This window comes from Pelmatolapia mariae, linkage group LG16_19 (genome assembly GCF_036321145.2).
Source record: "Pelmatolapia mariae isolate MD_Pm_ZW linkage group LG16_19, Pm_UMD_F_2, whole genome shotgun sequence".
Classification (NCBI taxonomy): Eukaryota; Metazoa; Chordata; class Actinopteri; order Cichliformes; family Cichlidae; genus Pelmatolapia; species Pelmatolapia mariae.
This window is the reverse complement of record NC_086241.1, coordinates 34,991,067-35,018,588: the sequence shown is the minus strand read 5'-3', so window position 1 is coordinate 35,018,588 and position 27,522 is coordinate 34,991,067. Positions and strand designations below refer to the sequence as shown.

At 41.4% G+C, this 27,522-nt stretch overlaps 1 protein-coding gene across 1 annotated transcript in view; it reads right to left on the bottom strand.

Annotated features, from left to right (window-relative positions):
* The window catches only part of ttn.2 (titin, tandem duplicate 2), a 217,622-nt gene that overhangs the window by 62,089 nt on the left and 128,011 nt on the right, over positions 1–27,522 (bottom strand). The window contains 42 exon segments of the mRNA XM_063497648.1: positions 279–572; positions 848–1,147; positions 1,373–1,654; positions 1,769–1,925; positions 2,100–2,251; positions 2,338–2,501; positions 3,534–3,672; positions 3,779–3,890; positions 4,107–4,294; positions 5,368–5,649; positions 6,611–6,916; positions 7,403–7,705; positions 7,906–8,187; positions 8,275–8,425; positions 8,829–9,052; positions 9,293–9,607; positions 9,974–10,273; positions 10,759–11,055; positions 11,242–11,338; positions 12,890–13,110; positions 13,205–13,352; positions 13,612–13,763; positions 13,875–14,004; positions 14,196–14,377; positions 14,467–14,775; positions 14,924–15,038; positions 15,152–15,466; positions 15,567–15,793; positions 15,930–16,238; positions 16,398–16,697; positions 16,806–17,099; positions 17,184–17,468; positions 17,637–17,814; positions 17,926–18,044; positions 19,351–19,493; positions 19,623–19,779; positions 20,048–20,350; positions 20,461–20,967; positions 21,069–21,371; positions 22,971–23,151; positions 23,255–23,373; positions 23,471–23,595. Coding sequence (XP_063353718.1) covers positions 279–572; positions 848–1,147; positions 1,373–1,654; positions 1,769–1,925; positions 2,100–2,251; positions 2,338–2,501; positions 3,534–3,672; positions 3,779–3,890; positions 4,107–4,294; positions 5,368–5,649; positions 6,611–6,916; positions 7,403–7,705; positions 7,906–8,187; positions 8,275–8,425; positions 8,829–9,052; positions 9,293–9,607; positions 9,974–10,273; positions 10,759–11,055; positions 11,242–11,338; positions 12,890–13,110; positions 13,205–13,352; positions 13,612–13,763; positions 13,875–14,004; positions 14,196–14,377; positions 14,467–14,775; positions 14,924–15,038; positions 15,152–15,466; positions 15,567–15,793; positions 15,930–16,238; positions 16,398–16,697; positions 16,806–17,099; positions 17,184–17,468; positions 17,637–17,814; positions 17,926–18,044; positions 19,351–19,493; positions 19,623–19,779; positions 20,048–20,350; positions 20,461–20,967; positions 21,069–21,371; positions 22,971–23,151; positions 23,255–23,373; positions 23,471–23,595 — 9,467 coding nt within the window.

Below are 27,522 nucleotides of genomic sequence, written 5' to 3'. Positions count from 1 at the left end.
CTCATATGAAACAAATATGAAACAAAGTTAAATTACTCAAACTTTACCAGTTAGAGCCTTATCAACAGTTTCTTTTTTTCATTAAGATCATCTGCCTCCTCTAATTCTAAGTACTCACTCGAGACTCCATCACAGAACACACATCTGCACCACAATTCCTACTCTATAAAGTAAATATCTAATTTCAGGTGAAAACAAACAACTGGAACAATAATTTCATGCTATTAGATATACGTGAAATCCAATAGGGGTCGTGCAAATACTGTCTTCTGCCCTACCTAGTTTCTCCTGGCAGAGGATAGGCACTGTGGTATCAGGTCTGCTGAGGCCAATGGCATTCTCAGCCCTCACTCTGAAGCGGTAGGTTTTTCCTTCCTCCAGACCAGTCACATGACTCTCAGGGATGCTGACGGTTTTCCATTCATACCACTCTTTCTCTCCCTCTTCCTGGTACTCTACCAGGAAGCCTGTGATTTCACTTCCTCCATTGCGATCAGGCCAGTTCCATGCTAACCATACCTCAGTCTTGTCCACATCAACATGATGCAGGTCTTTGGGAGGACCAGGAGGGACTGGAGGGATGAAAGCAAAATGAGAGCGATTCAGGCTTCAACTACTCACTCTTAGTACAACACAGTTTTCTTTGGTGCTTAAGGAAATTTATTTTCAGTATCCCAGAAAGTTGATTCTGTTCATAATCTGGAAATAGCATTCCCAGAAAACCCTATGCCAGGTAAGATTTTGGATGATTAAGCAAGCATCTTTGGAATTTTCATTTTTTTGTTTTCCAACACCAAAATAATATAGATAAATTTGAAGGATAAACAGTCACTGTGTTGTTACTCACAGAGCGGGTTCATTGCCTTGATGGCCTTTGGTGTCTCGACATATTCACTGCGGCCGAACTGGTTTTCAGCGGCAACTCTAAATGAGTAGGACGTGCCCTCCATCAGGTGCTTCAACATCATGCTGCGTTTCTTTGATGTAGAGCAGACAGGGACCCACTGAGTGGAAGCTGTGTCTTTCTTCTCTACCACAAAGTTAGTGATGCGAGTACCACCATTATCCTCTGGATCTTTCCAGGACAGGTAGGCAGAGTCACTCCTGACATCAGACACACGGAGGTGCTGGACAGGACCAGGTTTGTCTGAAGAAACATACAAAGAACATCACTAAAGTCTGACCCTTCATTAGGGGTAGACACAAAAATGAAACTGACTTGGGTGATGGCTCACAAAAATAAAATGTGCTTAATCACAGTCACTTTTTCAAAATTAAAAACCACACAGATGATTCAGTTCCAGATGTGTCCCTTCAAACCACCACTGAATTTTAGCTAATAATCAGATTCTACAAATAATTCAGTACTTACCAAGAACTAGCACAGTGCAGGTGGCAGTCTTGGTTCCAGCTGGATTCTCCACAGTTAGGGTGTAATCTCCACAGTCACCACGATGGCAGAACCTCATCTCCAGCTTGGTGCCTGTCTGGTTGGTTTCGATATCTGCTCGAGGGGGAACCTCTGCGTCATTCTTCTTCCAGGTGACAGTAGGAAATGGGACACCTTTGATGCCGGCTATCAGAGCAATATGAGTGCCAGCCATGGCCTTAACTTCTCGGGTCATTCCGGCATCCAGAATCAACTCTGGAGGCTCTGAAAGATGTAGATGAAGGAAGTGAGAGAATTAATGACTACAAACACTAGAGTACCTCAATACACATATGTAGCACTTATGTAGCATTCTATGACACTGAAATGGCAACTCACCAAGTCTGTCCTGTACTCTAATTGGCTCAGTAATGTTGGCTGGGTTGGACTCCCCAGCAGCGTTGACAGCCATGACTCTGAAGCGGTACAAAACACCATCTTCCAAGTTGATAACCTTAAACTTGGTTTCTTTGCAGGAGTCTGGAGTCTGGTTCACCTGTTGTCCAAATTCACAAAATTCAGTGAAATAAAAAAGCAAGAAAGCAAGAAAGAAAGAAAGAAAGAAAAGAACATTAGAATTGAAATGAAGAAATTAAAAGGTTAAATGTAGTTGTAAGGGTTGTCTACATGTTATATCTCTCGCCTCAATGGCACATAGTAACTTCCTCACCTTGTGCCATTCCTCCTTTCCAGCTGCCTGGAACTCCAGCAAGTATCCAAAGATTTTTCCTCTGCCAGTGTCGGTAGGTGGCTCCCATGACAGGGTAACTGACTCCTTGGTAAAGTCGATAGCCTTTAGGTTCACTGGCGGACTAGGTTTCACTAGGGAAAAGAAGAAGGAATATTCTTGTGCTGCATTTACATCCACTAATAATAACATGGAGTGTAATTGTAAGAGATCAACTCACCAATGGGATCTTTGGCAAAGACAGGTTTAGATGGTGGGCTTGGGTCTCCAGCTCCCACTTCATTCTCAGCACTGACCCTGAACTCATACTCGCAGCCTTTCAGGAGGTCAGTCACCCAATACTCCACCTTAGGATGGATTCTTTCTGTGTTGCAGCGAACCCACCTGAGAGGAGAAACATAAAGGCTAATGTCTTGATGCATGTCAGCTAAGTAAATCCCAGAAAGTTGATTTTGTTCATCTTGACGATGCATTTTCAGTTGGAGAAATATTTCCTTGCTCATCAACGTGACTTCTTGGATGAGTTGAGACACCGCATTTATATAAATATAAATAACATGCATATTTTTTACTTGAGGAAGGAGGAAGCCAGTGTTAAAGTGAACTGTTAAATGTTGTCATTTTTATGCTTACCATCTCTACATTGTTTCAAACTCTGTGATCAAAGGCATTCCTTTGTCCCCCTCCCCAGCGTGTCGAGGTTGTGGGGGAGGTTGTGGTGTTTTATCACAAGCACATCGTATGTGAAGGTTCTGTTTGATGTTTGGTAAGCTTCCTGCCCTTTAATGGCTTCACTGTGTTGTGTATGGTGAACCAACACAGGAACTGAGCCATATATTGGGTATGGGGGAGATTACCCTCTTTATGACCAAGGATGTTGTTAAGAACAGTTGTGATCAGGAAGTCACTCACACAGAGAGACACACACACACATTCTCGCACACGTGCACACACACACACACACACACACACACGGTGCCTTTCTTTGTAACCAAGGGGGTTTTACGAGGGGAGGTGCTTGTGTAAATTATTGTGTATTGTAACTGTTTTTTCAATAAAAGGCAGCGAGCGGAGGCCAGAGTCGGGGTCATTTTGTGGTAGGATTCGAAGTGCGTTCCTGAGATACCGACGAGGCCTCCCTTGTGCAAGTAAAATAGATCGACCGCTGTTGCCTTGCTTTTTTGTCCTTCACGGGAATAAGTCTCTGAGTCAGCGAGGTCTGAGTTTAGACCCGACAGCCAGAGTACTCAGAAAAAAACAACGCATGGTTTGCATGAGAACATGAGAACACAAGTCTGGATTGTGTACTTTGACATGCCAGTCATGGCTGTGTAAGTACACGAAAAAGCAATTAGAAGAAAAACCTACAAACGTTGCCTGGGCCCTAAATTATTAGTGTTATATGTATTTATGAACCTGTTGGCCATGGTCTCCTTCCTCTCCACAATGTAGCCTGTGATTGGTTTCCCTCCATCAGCAGGCGGCTCCCAGCTGATTAGGGCAGAGTCATGGTAAACTTCCTTCACTAGAGGCTGCTTGGGAGCATCTGGTGTCTCTGTAATAGACACAATGAAATGCAATTACATGCTGTTTTTACTTTATAAACACAAAAGCGGATTGCTTGCTGTTTTTGTGTGTCGTTCTCTGTGAATATCACTTACTGAAAATGTCTCTAGCTTTAGTCTCTGCAGACAGAAGAGGGTCACTGATGCCATAGATGTTTTGAGCCATTATACGAATGATGTACTCCCGGCCCTCGATTAGCTTTGGCACCTGAAAGGATATTAGTAATCAAAGCCTTTGTACTATTTTCTTGATAACAAAAGAATAAAAAAGAATGGTAAAAATTCTGGCATTTCAAATAAACTTTTTATTAAAGATCTTCACAGGATCTTCTTACATATAAGGTGCATACTAAACTTCTGGTCCAGATTTGCACTTCTTGTCACTGTTTCCAACATTTTCTGTGCTTAAAATATCTCTACTCACTCTGCAGGTGGTTCTGGTACAGGATGAGGTGACAGGCATCCATAGGTCTCTGTTGGTATCTCTCTTCTCAATGATGTAGTTGGAGACAGCACAGCCTCCATCATCCAGAGGCGGCTTCCAGGAGATTACCATGTAATTCCTGTAGACTTCGTTGAACTCTACGGGTCCCTCTGGTGGCTGAGGACGGTCTGACAGGAAAAGAATTTACAGCGATCAGCAACATGAAAATCTTCATTTATTTTCACACCTCGGCTTATAAAAGGTTATAATACTGGGATACTCAAATGTAACATTTATTACACATTTAAACAGTTACTTGTTCAACATGTTAAGTAAAGGAAAATATCTAAAATCTCAGGGTACTTACTATAACTTAAATTAAACATCTTGACCACTGACAAAACATTTTAAAATAATGTTATCATTTAGATATTAAAATTACTAAACTTAACAAATATGTAGGAGTGCTTTATTGCATTAGTATTTTTGCAGTATAGAAACATTCTGTTTCAGAGTAATTCTAAAAAACAAGTTCAAGCCTTTTTTACTTCTAGGCTCAGTTACTGTAGTTATCAGGTTGTTCTAAGTTCCCCCAAAAGCCTTCAGTTGATCCAAAATAATGCAGCAAAAGAAATGAGAAAAGAAAAATAGAAAAAGAGGCTATAATGCTCTCATATTAGCTTCTCATCAGTGGGTCCCTGTTAACCCCAGAATCAAATTAAAAAATTTCCTCCTTATATACAAGGTCTCGAAAAAAACAGGCGTCTTCTTATCTTGAGTATGTTGCACATTGCCCCAACAGTACGTCGCCCTCGGATTGCTGGCTTACTTTTGTTTCCTATGGTATTTAAAAAGAACAGAGAGAGAGCCTTCCAGGCCCCTCATATGTGGATCTGTCACTCATTTTTCCTGATAATATACCATAAATATCTCTTATGGTCCATATTGCAGCTCCAGTCTGATTTTGATGTGTTGTGCATCCAAGTAGTCTAAAAAATCTTGACTTTTTCCAGACTACAAGTGGCCATTAGGTCTTAAATGCTCAGACAGACAGAGGCACTGTTTTAAGTGCCTTCTCTGAATTTTAGTTTTTAAACCTCTGATTTGATTTTGAGTCATGTACAAGCAGCTTACCACTCGTCTCGATACATCCATTAACATATCCTTCATTTCTGGTGTTAGGTGTTGGTTCGGATCAATACTACTTTTGTGTTATGTCAGTTCCACAGCTGGAGGTCATTAGCTCTTTGCTGTGACTCACCGACCACAGTGATGGTGCAGATTCCCGAGCGAGTGCCAGCAGCATTCTCCACGCTGACACAATAGCGGCCGGTGTGTTCTCTCTTGGCCTTGCTGATGTTGAGGCTGAGGTGGTGGGTGGTGCTGTGGAGGCTGATGTCCTCATCTGCCTTCAGGTCCTCATCATTCTTTGTCCAGGTGATAGCAGGGGCCGGTTTGCCACTGTAGCGTCCCGACAGCATGCAGTTGTCTCCCACCTTTACCATGAGCTTTTCCCTGAAGTCCAGGTCCAGAGTCGGTGGCTCTGCAGGGGTAACAGTTAAGCTAGTTATTATATCAGCTGAAAATCTTCCCCTAGATCATTTTCTCTGATATATAAGACCATTTCCACATCTACAACAGTTATAATGGCACATTTTGTCACATTTTCTTACTTCATATCAAATTATTTAATCCTGTTTATTGTATTTCCACAACAACCACGAAGATCAAGTTCCAGTCCATGTGTGTTGAAAATCATACAACAGATGCATTGAAGCCTTTAAAAATAACTTAAAATAAAAATATATTTACAGTTATTTTGTAAGAACAAACATAGGCAACAGGAATGTTCACACATAGTTTAAACCCTACAATCAGCACACATGAAGGTGGGGTTCAAAAATGAGTGAATGTCACCAATTCGGTATCCAACCAAATTTGGACTTCCCCTCTTTTGCTGAAATACGACCTAGAAGAACCTGACCTAAAAAGGATTTTTACAGATGAACATGACCTATTGAATATAAAATGTCATAATTTTGTCTTTTGACATCATTTGGAGAAGCAGGGTTAACATATAAGACTTCCATACACACTACGGTGACACTCTGCCATTTAGATATTCGTATTAAATTTCCTCATAATTAGAAAATAACATATTGGCCAAGAGTATGTTTAGTGAGATTAAGGTAACCATGATCTTTGACAATCAGAATCTAATCAGTTTATCCGTGAGACCAGGAAAACTCAAGATATCTCCATTATCAGAATAGAACGACTGAATAAAAACACACAGCCTCTGGCATTTGCTGACAACTGAAGCATTAAAACATCACTTTATGTAAAACACTGACAAACCTTGAACTACAACCCAAAACCAACTTGCTGAAACAACTGTTATACCTCATAAGCAATGTTGAATCATAATTACCATCCTTGGTTTTCACATTGGTGTGTCACTAGTTTTTCTGATAAAATGAATGTTGTCATGTTGTGTCACTTACCAAGTTCATCCTTGCACTGCACAGGTTTGGTGGCAAAAGATGGTTTGCCTTGTCCCACCTGGTTGACAGCTGAGACTCTGAACTCATGGCTTGAGCCTTCCTTCAGCCCAGTTAGTGTGAACCTTCTGTCCATCAGCTTGTCCTCTCCGCCTACTCTCACAAAGTTGTCATGGCCCATCATTCGGGACTCAAGGACATAGCTGGTCACATCTGCACCACCATCATATTTGGGTGGTCTCCAGGTGACAGAGATGGAGTCTTTGGTAATAGCTGTGATGATTAGATCCTCAGGACGCTCTGGGACAGCTGCAGAAGATACAAACACAGAGTGATAGCAGTTTTTTTTGTTCTACCCAAATGACTGTCAAAGGGTTTCATGCCTCACGAGCGGTTGTGGTTGTTTTCCTGTAGATATTCTGCACAAATTGTGAGGAGTTGACTTGTAAAAAAGATTTACTTCCAGGTTATAATTAACATTCAAATTATTGAAAGTATATAAATGAAAAACTATTTTTGCGCTTCCATAGATTTAAAACAAATTTGTAATAATTAATTGATTCATTAATTAATTTTTAAAACTACATAAAATCAGTGTCTTCTAAAGATTTCATGCCTAATAGTTGCAACTTTGAAATGAGGATTTAAAAAAAACTTTGTATATAACAATTCAGTAATAACTCCTATTATGTTTTTTTCTAGTTTGGTGATAACCCTTAAAATTGTAAAGAAGTTGCAACTAAAATGTTAAATAACGGACTCTTTTCCTTTCAGGTTACTACATGTTGGACTTACAGATGGGATCTTTGATGAGAACCATCTTGTCGGTCTCGACGAAAGGTCCCATGCCTATGATGTTCTCAGCTGCAATCCTGAAGAAGTAGCCCTTGCCATCGATGAGTCCTTGTACTACAGCATTGTTTCTTGTCACTGTGTAAGATACAGAGGTCCAACCCATACGGTCTGACTCTCTCTTCTCAATAATATAGTTGGTAATGGCTGAGCCGCCATCGTCCTCAGGGGAGTACCAGGTCAGCTTGCAGGAGTCATTGGTCAGGTTCTCTCCAGCGAAGGGAAGACCAACTGGTCCAGGAACGTCTGTAGAGATAAGGACGGAGTCAGAGTCAGACAAGAAAATATAGAAAAAGTTCTGTTTTAAGTAGAGAGTGGAGTTCTGCCATGCGTGCTCAGTTACTCTGCACATAAAGGTGCCTTGGATACGCGGTTAAGAAAGTGGATGGGACAGCTCTTTATGCATCAGCATGTTCAAATTGTTTGAGGTGAATGTGATTACCCACCCAGGACCTCAACAATGACCGCCTTCTTCCTCTCTCCGCCCTCGTTCTTTGCACTTAGTGTATAGATGCCCTGGTGTTGGCGTCTGCAGTTCTTAATGACCAGTGAATTAGAGATGCCTGTCGTCTCCACCACGGCCTCTTTGGGCACCTCACTGTCATCTCGGCACCAAGTGATCTGTGGGGTAGGTTTGCCCGACACGTAGGCGATAATGCGGATGGTGCCACCGGCATGGACTACGATTTTCTCCTTCACTGAGGCGTCAAGATCCATCTCAGGAGGAACTGCACGAGACGGGGACAATTTTTACGTTTGTGTTATTAACAAAAATCATTGTTTTGACATATGTTAAAGTTGGATCTGTATCTTACTTGTTCTGTCTTTGAGCTCAATTAGCTCAGACACTAATCCAGGGTCTCCTACTCCAGCAGCATTCACAGCTCGGACTCTGAAGCGGTACAGACCACCTTCCTTAAGGCCAGCCACCACAAATTTAGTTCCTCTGATCTCAGTGTCCTTTGCCTGGGCAGAGGCGAAATGCAAATTAACTTTCACTTAATCATGTTAAAAACACTACATACTGGATCTTCATTGGCTTTGTGGAGTTGTCTCAAATCCTGAAGTCAGAGAATCAGTAGAATGAATGAATGGATCTAGAACAGTTTCATATGGTCTCGTACTTTAGCAATCTAACACAGCTGTATTTTATGGAACTAAGGAAGGACCACACCAAACCTCACCGATATGTTCACAAACAATTCAAACTAAGTGGTTTTCACCTCAGCATAATCATTCTTCCTTTATTTTTATCATGTACAGATTTATGATTCACTTCAAGCAACTGGATGAATAAAAACAGATAAAAACAAAGAATCTGAAGTTTAACAGTATATTTTTGTTGTTATTCATCTGTTTCTCTTTTTACCTTCTCCCAGGCCTCTTCAGTTTCTGTTTCCTTCTCCTCTTCAGCTACACTCAGGAGTAGCCTCCTCTGAGCTTTCTTCTCCTCTTCCTCCTTGTTCACCTCCTTGAACTCCACAATGTAGCCTGTGACTTTTGACCCTCCGTCCACCAGAGGAGGTATCCACTCGAGCTCAACTGTAGACTTTGTCCAGTCTGTTACCTTTGGAGTGGGCGGTCCAGGAGGCTCTGAATGCACAAATTGAAATACTGTAAAGCTCTAGTTTCTGCTAAATCAGAAATGTGATTAGAAGCATACACAAAGGTAAAACATGTTTCACCACCAACACAATTTGCTGTCTGGAGTTTCATTTCATTTCATTTGGGATCATTTACTTTAGTTTTGCTCGAGAATCATTTAACATGATCTAATCTCTGTTACAATGTTGCTGCTAACATGCTTTAACACAATAATAACTTCTGTCTTACTGATGGGGTCTCTGCAGAGTATGGGGTCAGAAGGTATACTGGGCAGTCCACAGCCAGCAGCATTGACAGCAATGACCCTGAACTGGTATACGGCCCCTTCCAGTAGGCCAGTGACATCCCAGTTGTTGCCCAGTGGCAGTGCCCTAATGGGCTCACGGTTGACACGTATCCAGCGCTTGGCAGTGGTCTCCTTCTTCTCGATGATGTAGCCAGTGATGGGGGACCCGCCATCGTACTTGGGTTCTTCCCAGTTGACAGTCATTGACTCCAGACAGACTTCTGTCACAGTGGGCTTTTCACACTGACCGGGGACAGCTGCAAGAGGACAGGGCTGTTATCCATGATCCATCCATAATCAATACATAATTTGTCTATGAATTACCTGACAGACAGATCAGAGTCCTCTAGAAGTGTGGGTGTTAGTGACACAGTGTAATATGTAATATTGTCCAAGATTGGCCTGTTAAAGGCCAATTTCTTTTTTAATATGTCCTGATATATAAAACCATAGAATTAACAGTACTTTTTTTAATAATAGAAAATGATGATGGTAAATTATGCAGTAAGTGGACTGTAAAGAAATAATTTAACATGTAATAGTTAATATTAACATAAAGTGTAATACAAGTTATTTGTCATCATTTGGGTAATGAGGGTGAAGGCATGATGGTCTAAACTCACTGAAGAGATTTCTGGCCTTCTCTGGATCACTGACCAGTGGTGGGCCTACTCCAAACTTGTTTTGAGCCATGACTCTGAACTCATACTCATGGTTCTCTGTCAGCCGGGTTACCACATAGGTACACTCTTTGGGATCATTGGAGACATGGACCCAGGATTTCCTGTTCTCCTCGCGCTTCTCAACCACGTAGTTGGTGATCTTAGATCCACCGTCATCGATGGAAGGGTTCCAGGCGAGGCCTATTCTTTCTGCAAACACCTCCGTGAACTTGATTGGTCCGACTGGGGGACCGGGAGGTCCTACATAGGGAGGGAGGCTGAGTCATATATCTAAAGAGACCTGGAAATCACTTCAACCAGTCATCAAACCTGCTATCACCTGATAATTAAACTACTACAAGACTTTTAACCTTAATTTGACAACATCACACAATTTGAATAAACTATGAGTCTCTGTTTCAAAATACAAGTGGACAAAATGACATTCTCATTCTCTCTGAAGATTGTTGTTTTTAATTCAACATTAAGGACTTTTTTAGACAAAGAACCGACTTTGGATACTGCAAAGGCTTTGAGTTGGGGCATAGCGCTGTTGATTTGAAGGTGACACAGCGCTCTGCCAGGCCTCGCGTCTGTTAATGAAACTTGTACTGTTGTTGCTTTTAAATTAAATTATCTGATAAGAAATATGGTTTGCTGTGATTCAGCTTTGTTGAGAAATAAAATCCAAATATTTTTTGAGAGTTGAAAAGACACATGCAACATGTTTAGGTTGAATTTCTTACCAAACACTGAGAGCTTGATGTCCTTGCAAACAGTGCCCAGACTATTAGTGGCTGTCAGGCTGTAGAGTGAGCTGTCATGCCTGCTGGCTTGCTGTATTAGAAGGGTGCACTTATCCTGGGTTACTAGTTTGTTGATATGTTGGTCATACTGAACGGCAGACTTCTCCTCAGGTTTGTCCAGACTGGCTTTGTGCCAAACGAGGCTGGGGAATGGACAGCCACTAATTTTCGCAACAATGCTGATGTCACAGCCCTCCTCTCCCTCCATAGCCTCACGTAGTTCAATAGTGGGCGGACCTGCAGAAAGATGAAACAAACTGTTTGTTAATCACCATCATAAAGCTAACTAAATGCAATATTCTCAGGCACCCACAGATGTTCGTGAAACAGTCCCTATAAATATTTGACTTAAAAAACAAACGTGCTGGTGAAATAGAGTGGAATATGAGTAGCCTGTCATTGGCTGAAGAGGCTGTTGCTCACATGTCTGATCCTTGATGACCATGGGTCCAATGGTGGCAGAGGGTCGGCTGGGTCCAGCAGCATTTACAGCTTTTACTCTGAACTCATATTCTCCTCCCTGTAGATTAACAAGACAGTCAACACAAAGTTTGGGTAAAATTCCGGTAGAAATTCCCAAATCACTGTGGAACAGTGGGCTGAAAGCTCAGTTTTTATCCTCTCCTGTTATTTTTTGTTGTTTGTTTTTTTAAGTAAAAAATATAAATGCCCCTCAGAAGCAACTCTCTCTGCAGGATACATTTTGACTTAATTCTCAAATTTTGTGTTGGAGAAATACAAGTTAAAATTACAGTAACATCGCAAAGACATAGACATAAAGATTATGCACTAAATATTTATCATCTTAAAAAACTTTAAAAAAACAATCTTTATTGCATTATGTCTTGATGCATGCTCAATCATCCAGCTAAGAAAATCCCAAAAAGCTGATTCTGTTCATCTGGAGGTAACGTTTTCAGTGGGAGAAAAGTTTTGCCAAAAATTGGTTCCCCCCAAGGATCGGGTCCCCCGACACAAACAGAGTAACATAGTGTACACTGTTAAGTGCCAGGAGGATTGGCAGGATTTATACATCGGGGAGAGCAAACATCTTCTCGTGAAGAGGATGGCACAACACAGAAGAGCTACATCGTCAGGCCAGGACTCTGCAGTCTATTTACACCTACAGGCCAGTGGACACTCTTTCAATGATGAGGATGTACACATCCTGGACAGGGAGGAACGCTGGTTTGAGGGCGGAGTCAAGGAGGCCATTTACGTGAAAAGGGAAAGACCATCTCTGAATCGAAGAGGGGGCCTAAGGGTACATCTGTCACCATCTTACAATGCTGTGATTGCAGCCATTCCCCAGCTCTCTGTGAATGGTACTCATGGACATTGATCAGTGGTCATGAGAATTTGCATATTAATGATCTTGAAACTGACCATTTTTCGCTAGTGCTGCTTGTTTCAGTTATTGGGCAAATTTTCTGTTTGTAAGGTTGGTAAATGGTAATGGTAAATGGACTGGTTCTTATATAGCGCTTTTCTACTCTTCTGAGCACTCAAAGCGCTTTACACAACTTGTGCATTCACCCATTCACACCCATTCGCACAAGCACATTGTTCTAAGTGCTTTCTAAGTAACATTCACACACATTCATTTTGGGGTTAATATCTTGCCCAAGGATATTTGGCATGCAGAGTAGGGGAAGCCAGGAATCGAACCACCAACCTTCCGATCAGTAGATGACCTGCTCTACCGCCTGAGCTACAGCTCAGGATAGTCAGCCCCTATGGTAAGGGGCTGACTGCAGCCTGAGACTGAAGACGTCACTTGGATGAGTGACGAAACGTTTCTCCCACTGAAAACGCTACACCCCGATGAACAGAATCAACTTTTGGGGATTTATTGCATTACATTTTCATCAGTTATCAGTTTGAGTTTTCTAGAAATCATCTTAAATAACTTCCAGAAAGAAAACGATCAATCTTAAAACTAGGACAAAAAGTGAAATTTAAAATATGCCTTTGCTCTGAATTTCTCCAGCCATGTATTAATAAATGTGATTCTAATTAATACAGGAAACAAGCAGTACATGGAGGAATACTTTGAAGAGGAAAGACTGACCTCTTTGAGATCCTCTACCACGAAGGTGAGCTCTTCCACATCTCTCTTGTTGCACTGTTTCCAGGTCTCTTTCTCCTTGCCGGTGGTGTCCCAGCTCAATCGTTCAATGATGTAATGCTTCACAGGAGAGCCACCATTATTTTTGGGAGCCTCCCAGCTCAAGGTGACAGTGTTCTTTGTCACCAGGTTAACCTTCAGCTTGGTGGGGGGGTCAGGTGGGTCTGAGAAAGAGGACAGTTAATATTAGGGCAATTCATGTAAACTTTGGAAGTATGTGCTGCATATCTGGAGCTGAAATTCCAAGCAAGTCCTCACAGGTGGGGTCTCTGGCCCGGGCAGGTTCAGTGGTGACAGTGAACGGGCCGAATCCCAATCGGTTCTCTGCTCGCACTCTGAACAGGTAGTCCTGACCCTCTAGCAGTCCTGGCACCACGTAGGCCTGGCTAGCACAGGCTACATTAACCTGATAACAAAGCAAAAACCTCAGCTAATCAATCACAAACAGCAGAATCTTAAAGTTAAACTTAGCTGTTTAAGATTAAGGGTTACATCTAGTGCTTCTGAGTCATGGACATATTATTAGAATCATAGAAGCAGCTTACTATTTAGCCTGGGAGTCTCTATCCATTCCTGCAACATCTAATCAAAGGGACTATTTCCATACATTACTTTTGAAAATTAGCAAAATAGGATAGAGAAACTGACAACAAGGTGATGTTTACCTTCGTCCAGGCCTTGTCGGTCACAGATTTCTTCTCAATAAAGTAACTCTTGATTCGCTCTCCTCCATCTGTATCGGGGAGCTTCCAGATCAGCCTCATGGTTGATCGGGTGATGTCAGTGATCTTTAAGTCCTTTGGAGGTCCGGGAACATCTGCAGCCACAAGCACAGTAAAACATTTAGGACACGGGAAAAATATGCCACTCTGCCATTGCTAGTCATCTATAAGTATGCTTCTCTTAAAAAAAAGAGTCACAAACATACCGAGGACAATGACCCTGATGTTGAGGTGTTTCTGTCCGGACTTGTTCTTGGCTGTGATGGTGTAACGTCCAGAGTGACTCCTCAGACTGACAGGTATAGTCACAACAGAAGTGGTGTCTGTGGACTCCACCTGAATAAGCAAAACAAAAAAATATTTAAAGAATTGTCTTCTGTATTTTGTAAGATATACAAACACAAATATAATAATGCAATGGTGATAATAAAATTTTAACAGACAAGTGAAAAATAAGGGAAACAAGGGCAAGAACTCTTCAGAAAGGTGATTTTTTTTTACTGGAAAATGTGGTATTAAGGTCTCACCTCAGAGTCCACAGGCAGTGTGTGGAGTTTGTTTTTCTTGTGCGTCTTGGCTTTGCCGTCAAAGTCCCAGGTTACCTTAGGAGTGGGCCGGCCTTTGATGGTGGTGGGGATTCTAATGGGATCTCCAGCACGGATGGAAACCAGCTCATCTGCCATCACGTCAAGTGTGATTGAAGGTGGAACTGTTGAGTAGGAATCGATAGACACATCAGTGGATGAAATACACAGTATCTACTTATTGTAGTGAAAATTACTTTAAATTCAGACATACGTTGAACATCCTCAATAAGAACTTCACTAGTGCGGGGGCTGGGATCAGACTCTCCAATGTCATTGACAGCAATGATCCTGAAGCGGTAGCGCTTCAGCTCGCGGAGGCTTGGCACTGTAAACTCAGTAGTGGGGTGCAGGGTTTCAGGATCATTTACTCTCACCCACTCTGATGTCCCCTCGTCCTGTATCTGGATAATGTAGCCCTTGATGGGACTGCCACCATCACTCTCTGGTGGTTTCCAGGAGAGTGTGACATTGTGTTTTGTCTTATCAGCTACCTCAGGAGCAGCAGGCATGCTTGGAGGAGCTGCAGAGAAAAGCAACAGAATGTGAAAAAAGTATCCATTTTAGGAATCTTAAATTCTATCGTTCATCATCCCCCCGAATCTGGTGGCCAACACCAGACTTAAGTAAGCTGGTGGGTTTGAAAAAGACACGCGTTGTCCTTTACTTACTGATAGGGTCAACAGCAAAGGCAGAGTCAGATGGTCCACTGAAAGGTCCGGTTCCTGCTGAATTACAGGCTGCAACCCTAAACTCGTACTCTGTTCCTTCAAACAGACGTGTCACCTGAGAGACACATAATGCAACAGTATTCAATTTCTAAACAAGGAGTTGTACACGCCGAGGCAGTGCTTTGCTTAAAATAAATGTTAAAATTACTACAAAGCCCCACAGCTCACCTGGTAGTCCCAGCCTTTCATGCCCCTCTTTGTGATGGGCATCTTATTGACTTTAGCCCAGTAAGCAGTGCCTTTCTCCCTTTTTTCCAGCCAGTAACCAATAATCGTGGAGCCTCCATTATCTCTGGGAGGTTCCCAGGTTAGAGTCATGGAGGTCTTGCAGTACTCTGCAATTGTTGGTTTCTCTGGTGGGCCAGGAAGGCCGAAGGGGTCTATAATATGAACTTCCTCAGTTGTGCAGGGATCAGATTTACCGTAGCGGTTCTCAGCCCGTACCCGGAAAAGGTAGGTCTTTTTGTTTTCCAGGTTCCAGACCTTCAGAAGATGTAGGTGATGTTACAATTGGAAACCAATTGGACTGCATTTATTATTATTAATATAACTTGTAGTTGGTGCCACTATTATAAAGACATACCCCATATTTTCTCTCAATTATGCTATTTGTAACCTCCTCCCACTGTGGTTCAGGTGGAGCTTCCTGTCCCTCTTCCACCTCAGGCACCTCTGTTACCACTTCCTTCTTCTCAATGATGTAGTTGGTCAGTTCACTTCCGCCATTATCAAGTGGTGCGTCCCAGTTGAGGTAGCAGGACTCACCCCTGATATTGGATACTGTCACATTCCTTGGTGGAGTTGGTCGGTCTGAAGAGAGGAGCATGAGTTCAGTCAGGACACTGTCAGCTGGTTATTCTGATACAAACAGAACTAGCATAACTAATAACATAACACCATATTTTATGTTATAAAGTACCACCTCGGTGACATGATTTCAACTCACCAAGCACCATGACATAGACCGTGTGCTTGGCTGAACCCATGTTGTTGGAGGCAGCCACAGTGTAACTGCCACGGTCCCTCCTGTTGGCTGCTGGGATGGACAGCATGGTCTTGCAATTCATTCTGCCAGTCACATTTGTCTCCATCAGTAGAGTCTCAGTAGGCTTCTCGATCACTACGTCATCCTTAGACCACTCGATCTTAGGGATGGGGAGTCCCAGGACATCAGCTGGGATCTCGATGGATTCACCCTTCTTCACAGTAATGGTGTCCCCTTTGAACTGATTCAGCATGTGAACCTCAGGAGCCACTGAGAGAGGCAAGACAGAAATCAACCAAATCAGAATGCAAATAGGTATGAGCCAAGTTATTAGCATCCACCAGGGTTGACTTCTTTATTTTATATACATTTTTCTGGAGAAAACTCTTCCGTCCATTACTTGAACAAGTAGAAGTTTTCAGGCTTTACCTTCATCATCTTGGATAACCACAGTCAGTGGGATGGATGGCTCACTCTCTCCAATAAGGTTGGCACACTTGATTCTGAACTCGTACATCCAGGCATCATCCAGGCCCTCCACAGTCATAGTCATGTTGGGACAGATCTCAGTGTTGCAGGGCTCAAAGGCCTGCTGGTCCTGCCTCTTTTTCTCAACAAAGTAACCAATGATAGGGCTGCCGCCATCATTACGTGGTGGTTTCCAGGCGAACGTGATGGAGTTCTTTGTGCGTTCAGTGTAGTGGAACTTCTCAGGATATGATGGCGGGCCTGCAAAACCACACAAGAAACTTGTTTCAAATACACTTCCACATTTCACACTGCTTCTAAACTCAAAATCCCCAACATCCATAGAATGAAAATAAACGTAGCACTCACCCTGTGGGTCTACAGCCTTGATGGGTCCTAGTTCAACAGGTGGGCCCAGGCCATATTTGTTCTTGGCGATGACACGGAACAGGTATTCTTGTCCCTCATTAATGCCCACACACTCACACTTGGACGAGGCGGTTTCAACAGGTTGCCTCCATGTGTGCATCTTGGGATCTCTTCGCTCCACGAGGAAGCCGGTCAAGTCACTGCCTCCATCGTCTTCAGGGTCATCCCAGTTCAGAAAGATCATCTTACGAGTGACAACAACAGGCTTCAGGTCTGTGACAGGTCCAGGGACATCTGAAAATAAAACAATATTATTCTGTTTGATCATTTGTTCAACTAATTAGAAGTTCAGCCTGAATTCTAACGTCCTGGACTCACCCACGACCTCCACTCTGGTCCATGCAGACTTGGTGCCACTGGGGTTGCAAGCAGAGATTTGATATTTGCCGCAGTCTTTCCTCTGGACATTCTTGACTGAAAAGATGCTGTTGTTGTCCTCAGTGAGGATCTCCACACGGTCTTTGTCAGGTTTGCCATCATCCTTGGTCCAGGTGATGGCTGGGTAGGGTTTACCTGTGACTGTAGCAGGTATAAGGAGGTTTTCTCCAGCTCTGATCACGACGCCATTCTTGACAGACAGATCCAATTCAATTACAGGGATCTCTGTTAGTGATGACCAGCAAAGAAGCAAAGAATGAAAAACAAACAAATAAAACACAAGAAGAAGAAGGAGATATACATCAATACTAAATTAAACAAGATTTGATCTAATTGAACACTGGTTCAAATTTCTACATTTTTAAAAACATTTTTCTGAGTTTTTCAGCTAACCTGCAGGATTTCTGACGAATACAGACTCTGTGAATCCTGGTGTTCCCTCTCCAGCAGCATTACAGGCAATGACTCTGACCATGTACTTTGCTCCCTCTCTGACTCCATAAACAGTGAAGTTCCGAGTCTTCCATGGACGTTCCGTAGATCTCGACCAGTCCTTGGTACCAGCCATAGCCTGAATAACACCACAGAACAAACAAGAACATCCATCAGGACTGAAATCAACTTCTAACATGACAGAATCTCAAGAACAAAGTTAAAAACTTATGAGAAGTAACTTTTTCACCTTATCCACATGATATCCCAGGATTTCCCCACCTCCATTGTCAGCAGGTGGGTCCCACTCAACTTCAATGGAGTGGTCAGTAGTTGCTGCCACTCGGGCAACTGGAGGACCTGGAGGCACTGTAGGGTCAAAGTAAACACAGATGAATCTCACCTTACGATTGACTATATTTCAGTGAGAATAACTATACCCAGATGAGGTAGGAAGTAATTCAGTTCAAATATTATACTAAAACAAAAAAACACTTGGAAATCATCTAATCTAATGTTTTAGATCATCAAACAAATTGTATTTAACAAAGACAACATAAGTAAATAGAAAATTCTGTTTTTTGTAATGTTGATTTCATTTAGTAAGAGAAAAACGTTATCCAAACCTACCTGGCCCTATATGAAAAAGTGAACCTAACAGCTGGTTCTACCACCCCTCGCAGCAAGAACTGCAATCAAGTGTTTGCAATAACTGGCAATGAATCTTTTATATTGGTGTGGAAGAATTTTGGTCTACTCTTCTTTGCAGATATGTTTGAATTCAGCCATATTGCCCTGTTTGAAGTCATGTCAATCCATTTCTATATGTTTTAAGTCTGGAGTTACTCTAGGCTACTCCTAAACCTTCAATTAGGCTTTTTAGGCCATCCAGACGTGAACTTGCTGGTGTGTTTTGTATCATCGTACTGCTCCATAACCTGGGCGCACTTGAGCTTCAGGGCACAAAGTGATGACTGAATATTCTCTTTCAGGATTTTCTAGTAGAGAAGAGAATTCATGGTTCCATTCATTTGCTCATTTTATGCCAGATGCAACAGGACTCTTCAAAATGTTAAACTGTAACCCTTTCCCTCCACGGCGGCGATGTCTCGTTCGAATGCTTGCCATATTAACTTTCGATGGCACCTTATCTGCCTGCCATGTTTGACCACAGGTAATGGGGAATCAGGGTTCGATTCCGGAGAGAACCTGACAAACGACTACCACATCCAAGGAAGGCAGCACGCGCACAAATGATCCCCTCACGACTCGGGGAGGTAGTGACGAAAAATAACAATACAGGACTCTTTCGAGGCCCTGTAATGTGAATGAGAATGAAATAATCTTTTAAAAAATATTTTCTATTTACTCAGGTTATCAATTTCTAATATTAAAATTTGTTTGAAATTTTATCTGAAACATATAAATGTGACAAGTATAAAAAAAAAAAAAAAAAAATTCTGAAAAGGAGCAAATAATTTTACCATAACTTTTTCTTCTTCATACTTCTAAATTCTAAAAATTGCCAGTTGCTCATTTTTCAAATATTAAATAAGTGTTATACATGGATATAACTACGAATAAAACATTTAGTGATGCTTTTTATTTTCACGGACAGATACAAGAACACAACTCGCAGTTCTGTCGAACGAAGGATTTAGAACAGTTTACGTACAAATAGCTGGGTGGGCAGTCTTGGGTTCAGAGGGAACACTGAACTTTCCAGGGCCGGCCTGGTTTTCGGCAGCCACTCTAAAGATGTAAGTCAGCCCCTCGATCAGACCTTCAACATTTAGCTCAGGGACAGGGATGATGTTCCTGAAGACCAAAGGTACCATGAAGGCTTTGTTATTACCCTCACACAAGCCAATATGCACTTTCATGTGTCTTGTTTCAAATTGGGAAAAAAGAAAGAAAGAAAATGGTTACATTGTATGGTTTTCTCACCTATTTACACGTGCCCAGTGTGAGCTGTTGATCTCACGGCGCTCCACCCAGTATCCCAAGATGGGGCTGCCATTATCATTTGGTTCATTCCACGTGACCAGCATGCTATTGGCTGTGATGTCATCAACTTGTGGTTTATCAGGTGCTTCGGGAGGTTCTAAGGACATACCGAGATGAAATAGCAGAACAAAAATAAGTGGTATGTTACTATTGTTTGTATACCTTTAAGTTCATTAATAGTACAGTTATCTGTTAATTAATCTACATAATGACATATATTTAATTTCAGCTGACCTTTAATCAGTTACAAACATTTTTGTGCTTTAAAGCTCTACAAACCAAGCTGAAAAAAACAACAAACAAATAAAACAAAACCAAAAACTAGCTTACAGCATAGACCAGAATAATAATAACTGCACCCATACCAAAAGGATTCTTGGCAATGACCGGTTTGGAGACACAGGGTGGGCCTGCACCATACTTGTTCTCAGCCACGACCCTAAAGATGTACTCCTTCTTCTCAATGAGTTTGGGCACCAAGTAACGACATCCTTTCAATATTGCGGTAACGGTGCTCCAACCAATCTCCAGCTTGGAGTTGTCTTTCTGTTCCAGGGTGTAGTTGAGAATCTCGCTGCCACCATCATCCAGAGGGGGATCCCACTTGCAGATCACAGAGTTCTTCCTCACCTCCTCGAATCTAAAGTTTACTGGAGGCCCAGGAGTATCTGTAGACAGAATAAATGTTCAGATTTGAACTTTTTGTATCTTTTTTGTAACACATGATTAGCTTTGAAGTATAAAGCTTTGGTTATAGAAAACACAAAAGAACTCGCACCGAGTATGTTGACCTCGCAGGTTGCCGAGGCAATGCCATGGTCGTTCTCCACCTTCACCATGTAGACACCATGATCAGGGCGAATCGAGTCCCTGATAATGATAGAGGATACACCCCTGTGGCTATTGTCGATGGCCAGGCGTTCATTTATGGTGGGGTAGTCTGGCTCCTCCACCTCTGGTTCTGGAACTTCCTCCTCCTTTTTCACCTCGCCTTCTTTTTCCTCAGGTTCTTTCACCTCTCCCTCCTTCTCCTCTTTCTTCTCAGCTGTCCCCTCTTCTTTCTCCTTTTCCTCCTTCTTTTCCTCTTCCTTCTTTTCCACCTTCTTCTTCAGGGGTTTTTCAGGTCTCTTCCGGAGTGGCTCAGGTCGAATTGATTGGTTGTTCCAGTACCAGGTGATCTGAGGGTACGGAGATCCTGAAATGTTGGCATCCAGGCAGATCTCGTAGCCTCGCTTCACGCTGAGACCAGACTGCAAGCTGCCACTCAGGAAAACCTTTGGAGGATCTAAGAGAGAAATAAAATCAGACAAACAGAAATGCGTACCTAGAAATAGAGAAAGTGAGAGATAGATCGAGAGAGAACGAGACCACACGGCTGATACATACCAATGGTATCGGCGGCCTTGATAAATGGCGTGTTGCGTGATGGCTCACTGATCCCAGCAGCATTTTCAGCTCTGACTCTAAAGGTGAAGTTCTTTCCTTCTGTCAATCCTCTGACGGTGTAGGATAGTACAGGCACCAGGAAGTCATTGCACCTCTCCCACTTGTCCTCTCCTTTCTGCTGCTTCTCTAGGATGTAGCCCATGATTTTGGAGCCACCATCATACATGGGAGCCTTCCAGGTTAGAGTAACAGTACTGGATGTGGGGTTGTGGGTCTCCACATCCACTGGTGGGTCAGGAGCATCTGGAACAAGATTTTGCATTCAGTTAGATTTCTCTTGGAAGCAAAATGTCAAACATTTAAAACTTAGAAAAATGAAATATTTATTTTCACATGGATGAAATATTCTGTTGAATGTTTCTCTCTAATTTAACACACTAAAAAGACTTCATATATGATAAGATACATGCCACACAAATACTAATACAGCTTTAATAATGCAAACAGCTTAAAAACCTCAATAAGGTTATTGGAATAACATAACTATGGCATAGTGTTGTGCTATGCCAAAGTCTGGCTATTAAAACATGAATTGGCTCATATTTGAATGAAGAATTCAATCAATATTATGACTGAGTTGTTAGGGTCTGCCCTGCATTAGTTTCACATCTACTCAATCTTAATATAAGTACGAAATGCAACATGAGACACGCCCATATGTATTGTACGCAGAGATAGAGTTGCAAGGTGAGCAGATGACTACAAGCAGTGTTGGGAAGGTTACTTTTAAAATGTATTCCACTACAGATTACAGATTACATGCCCCAAAATGTATTTTGTAACGTATTCCGTTACGTTACTCAATGAGAGTAACGTATTCTGAATACTTTGGATTACTTAATATATCATCATGCTTTTTACAACTACATGAATGTACTATTGCTGTGTGATTTATTACTATTACTGAAGGTTACTCTCCATACCAATACCAACTAGATGTTTAAATCTTAATATAAATGAGTAACAGTAGGTGGACATTAGGTAAGGCTGCACTTTTTGCAGCGATCTCGTATAGAAAACTATTCCGCGCGTATATAAAACAGGTCCGTGGCTCTGAACCGTAGTAAAGGGACCTCTGGCTAATACGTCGGGTTCGTGTCGGGCTCATAGCCGAAAACTAGCTTTACTTTGTTGTCTGGGTCAACTTTGCTAGCGAGAGACAGAGAGAGGCGTTGAAAGGCTGCTCCAACGGAACTTATTTTTTCGGAGGAAAACACGAACACAGTGTACAGTCGAGTCTTAATAGCTTACTTACAACTGGGCTCGTCAGGCACTCTTCTTGGCTGCAGTGGTTATTATTATATTTACATGCTTCCAGCTCCCGTTTCTGCTTGGTGACAACCTAAATAATGTTTTGAGTAATAATTTTAAAAAATATTTCTTCATGTCATTATGCAGCTAGGGGTGACATGGGCCGTGAGATTGAGACACGGGCATTAGGGCCTGTAGCGTGTTTTGTTTGGGTTTCCATCGACGTGGAATCACCAAAAATAGAGAGGACATAGCCGAACATATGAAACAGGAATCCATTTAGTTCAACAAAGTAACTGTATTCTGAATACCACCTTTTTAAACGGTAACTGTAACGGAATACAGTTACTCATATTTTGTATTTTAAATACTTAACGCTGGTACATGTATTCCATTACTCCCCAACACTGAGTACAAGTGCTATAAAACTTTAAGAACTAATAATCAATCTTAAACTGGAAAAATCGAATGGTTAAGGGTGAATGCTTTAGCTAATCTCCATCTCCATCCCAAGTGATCATATTCTCTACTGGCATTCTCACAGCAGGAAGTAGAATCCTTCTATGACATCACCAGATTTGATTTCCTTACGTTTCTGGTCCTCGGCGATGACTGGGTTGCGGAGCTCGATGAACTCTCCTCCTCCAATCTTGTTAACGGCCTGGACCCTGAAGTAGTACTCTCCATTGTGGATGAGATCTTTGACCACCCAGCTCACCTTGCACTCTCCTGACATTATGTTGACGTATGTCCTCCTGCCAGCCTCACGCCGCTGTGTGGCACCACAAAAGTAACAAATGAAAAAACACATGAGCATTTTATTTTCACTGTCAGATTTCTAACGTGATCAGTAAAAACACGCTGCCATCTCAGACCTGCAAGACATAGTGAAGAATTGGACTACCACCATCATAATCTGGTGGATCCCATGTAACTTTACAGGAGCTCTTTGTGATCTCAGAAGCCACAATTTCCTTGCAAGGACCAGGAAGCCCTGAAGACAAAGACATAGAGACATGAAAAAAAAAATCGGCTCCAGGTTCAGTGTGTCTCTCCAGTGATGTACAAACTGGCCATGTGTGTTTAAATACCGATGACTTTGACATTGATGGTGGCACTGGCACTTCCCAGCTTGTTTTCTAGTGTCACTTTGTACACTCCAGCATCGGAATGAAGACTGCTGTCAATCTCCAGGTGACAGGAGGTATACTCCTTCCTGTTGAGCACCAACCAAGAAAGAAAAGACACAAAGCCATTTTAATGAAGCTCATGTTGGGCTATTTCCCAGCAAAAAAAGATCAGTTTTCTACTGTTTGTTTGAAGAGTAATTTCAATATAGTATTCTTTAAAGAATATGTTCTTCTATTATATCAGTCATTCCATCTCAAATCAGTACATCCATGAGGGTCTGAAAGGCACCTATAAATAAAATGTATTATTATTATTATTATTATTATTATTATTACATGTTTGGTAACATTTTCTACTTAAACAACTCCAATTTGCTTAAAGGTTTTATGGTCCAAAGTTTACCCATATATAGTGAGTGCTGTGAAATTTTAGTTTTATACATTAGAATTAGTGCTGCCAGCGTTACTCTCATTAAAATGACGTTAACGTCATAACCGCATTCACGCGGCAAATCTCTGTTAGCACGGATTGCCCCATGCTAGGGGCTGCACGGCACTAACGCGTTAATGGGCTAACCGTGCTAACACGTTGATGCTGTGCAACCCTAAAACATGAAATTTTAGTTTTTCACATTAAAATCTTTTTCAAGAAATATTTTTTAAATGGTCACTTTCAGACCATTGTTTTGCTAACTGAAATATGAATGTATGTCTCAAAAACTAATAAAAACTGGTCTTTCTAACAGCTGAAATAGATCAATTTGGGACAGATACGCACATAAAAAAATTGCCTACTAACCCCACTGACCCTAAACCCCTAATCTATCCCTAACCCAACCCTAAACCTGACATGACTTCTACAGGTAAGCAGAGATCAGGCATGCTACATATAAATTCCCCATTCTTTATACTCCCAGATCGGGTCTGTTAAGATTCATAAATTGAGGGGGATTCCAAAATAACGACCACTGATCCGGCCGGGTAAAGTTAGACGACATTTTAACGAATACACGCAGCGTGGAGCCAACACTGTACAGATTCAGTGTTGAACTGTCTTACAATAGTCAGAACAAAGACTTTATAGGGGTGAAATAGTACAGCCCCTCTTCTGTTGCCAGGCAGATCCAGTACAGCATACGTCAATCCAAAACCACAATGACTTTTAACATAGTTTAAAAAGAACATCGTCTCGTCTCCATCCAGGTGTCTTCCTGTTGTCCCCGGACGCTCGCTTATCTGTCTGGAACATCAGGCACACGTTCTGCACAAACTATCACATACGCACGCACAATTTTGCAGTTGCAAGCAAAACATGATTAACTTTTACCTATATAACTGAGTCTATCTACGGTGTGTGTGTGTGTATGTGTCAGCCCCTGCTTGCACTTTGTTTCACCCTTCACTTCATCAGCTAAACCTTGTAACCTTTCCACCAGACAGAAGGCCAGCACGTACACAACTGAAACTGTGTGTGTATGTGTGTCTCATCCTTAAATGCTCTCTCATCTCTCCCGTTGCACTTCTGACCTCTCACCAAAAACCAAATTGGAACTTTATATGTAATATGTTAAGTAAATGTTTTAATCAAGAACCTCTACTAAAAGCTTAATCCAAAGATATAGATACATAAAAGATACTAAAGAATAACCTGATTGTTCATAACCTACTCAAAATACTTACACTCAGACTCTGCTTTCGGTTTCACTTTTGCAAAGCATACACTGCACAAGCCTGTGTCTCCTGTCAAGACCTTTTAGGCCCAAAGTTAGACCTTTTCTTCTATAAAATAATGTGGCCAGCAAGTACGTATTCAGATTATAAATTTAAATCTCAATAATTCCCCCTTTTTGTGTTTCCATAGAAACACAACACAATACCTAGTTTTAACCCTATCTGTCCCCTCAAAAGCTTGTATTTTTTCAATGTTTCCTTATTTTTTCATAATCACTTCTATCCACAACAAATAAATCAAACAAATAAGCTGTGACCGGTCCTAAATCTACTTCCTTCACCCCCTTTTCACCCAGTTTAGTTTTCTTTCAATCCTAGTTTAAACTCTTCCTGACTTTTGTTCATAGATAGTCTTAAACATCACTTATTTTAATCTACAACATTCTAACAGTCTTAAAGCGCTGCGTTCACGCCCCTGCATATATTTCCTGCTGCTCCCCTTATCTCATCATCAACATCCTGTACTGTCGCAGCTGCATGTAACTCTGATCTAAAATCACCTTTCACAACAAAAATCATCATAAACGCCTATTCTACTAAAGGATTGAAGAAAAAACAACCATTCTAATCAACTAGATGTAAGCATATAATCAATTACTCCTCAATAAATTTCCTCATAGCTAAAGCTCTCTATTAACAACTTCTATGTGTTAACCCTAACTTAATTTTTTTTTTCTTTAAAACCCACATTTCCTGTGTTATTTCGATTCTTGGTATAACATTTTATTTCATTTTGCTGCTCTTAATGTAATGATACATTCTAATTTATACTTTATCAGACTTAACCAAAATATATAAGCTTTCTCCGTTTACTTCTGTTTTAAAGCAAAAACTTGGTCACTTCAACAAGCATTTGTTATTCTGTAACTGCATTCATCTAATAAAACTCATTTGGAGCTCCATGTGTTATCTCAATATTTTACATGTCACACAGTTTAGTCACAAGCAAACTCCTATTCAGTTCCTCTTTTCTGTCACCTGTTAGTGGGCCAACTCAAATTCAGATAAAAGCTAAAGGAATTTCAGGCCCTTGGCCTCAACTCAATACTGTCATGTGTGTTAAGAACTCCATATGTCTGTAAGCGTGTGCAATCCTTCAATAACTCAGGTCATTCTCACAGTAGATTGGCTAATCATTAACGCTAACCAAAAGTTTATAACCCTCAAGAGACGACTTTCTGAGCCACAACTCCTTTAAAGGCACAGAATGCAATGTGTATGAAATCATTTCTATGTATGTAATCTTCAATGCTATTCCTTTGGGTCAGTGACACTTTTAACATCCTCATAAAAAGCTCTCCTCTACCCTAGAAATAAATCTATTTAATATCTGTTTCTAAAGCCTACATTATAACAGCTTATTCTAAACATCAAAAGAAATCACACATTTCTGCTCGTCAAAATTTCTGCCTCAGTGCTACCATATCTAAATTATCAACAAACCCCAATAATTATCAAATCATACTGAAACCCATTTCAATCCCCCTTTTTTATTTGGACTTCACATGTGTGTCCAAATAAAACTCACAATGCATCACCCGGGCTTAAGAAATTAAAAGGGAAAAAAGGTTAGGCATATCATCTCTCCAAACACTTCAGCCATCCTCCTCTCGGGTATTTTGCTCCGGCCCTAAAAACCTGTGTTCAAGGAATAAAATCAATTTAATCATCATGACACATCTCCTCGAACTCCTTACTCCATTCGAAATCTGGATCCTTGGAAATTCTTGGAAACAAAGCCTGTACTTTACATTTCATAACCAACTCTCCCCCCTTATGATCCAATCTGTGTTATACCAAAAATAAACTTAAAACAGAACAGTTATCAATCATGTGTTACTTCAGTTAATGGTAACTTGAGTTACATCAAAAAATGTTTCCCTTTTCGCATTTAGCATTTTATAATGTATTAACATAATCTACCCCCAGTCAGTAAAACAGAAATTTTCTCCAAGCAACTCAAAAATCAGCCTCCCCAGAATTAAGTCTTCCACTCGTCCTGCTTATGACAACACTTTATTCATTCCCACCTTGGTCCAGTCACTTACATTCACTCACACGCATTCACACATGATGTTTGCTGATACCACAGCCTTCTGCGCGAATCATCAGATGCTCCACATCAGCAAAATGAGCTCAATCATTTGTTTTATTTCGTTTTCCTGTTTAGGAAAATAGTCCTTTAGGCTTTTGACTGGATTGAATCGCTACAATCCTTTTAGACAGAGACCCACAGTCAATCAGGTCTCCTCCTCCGCCAATTATAATCTGTAAAGCCCACC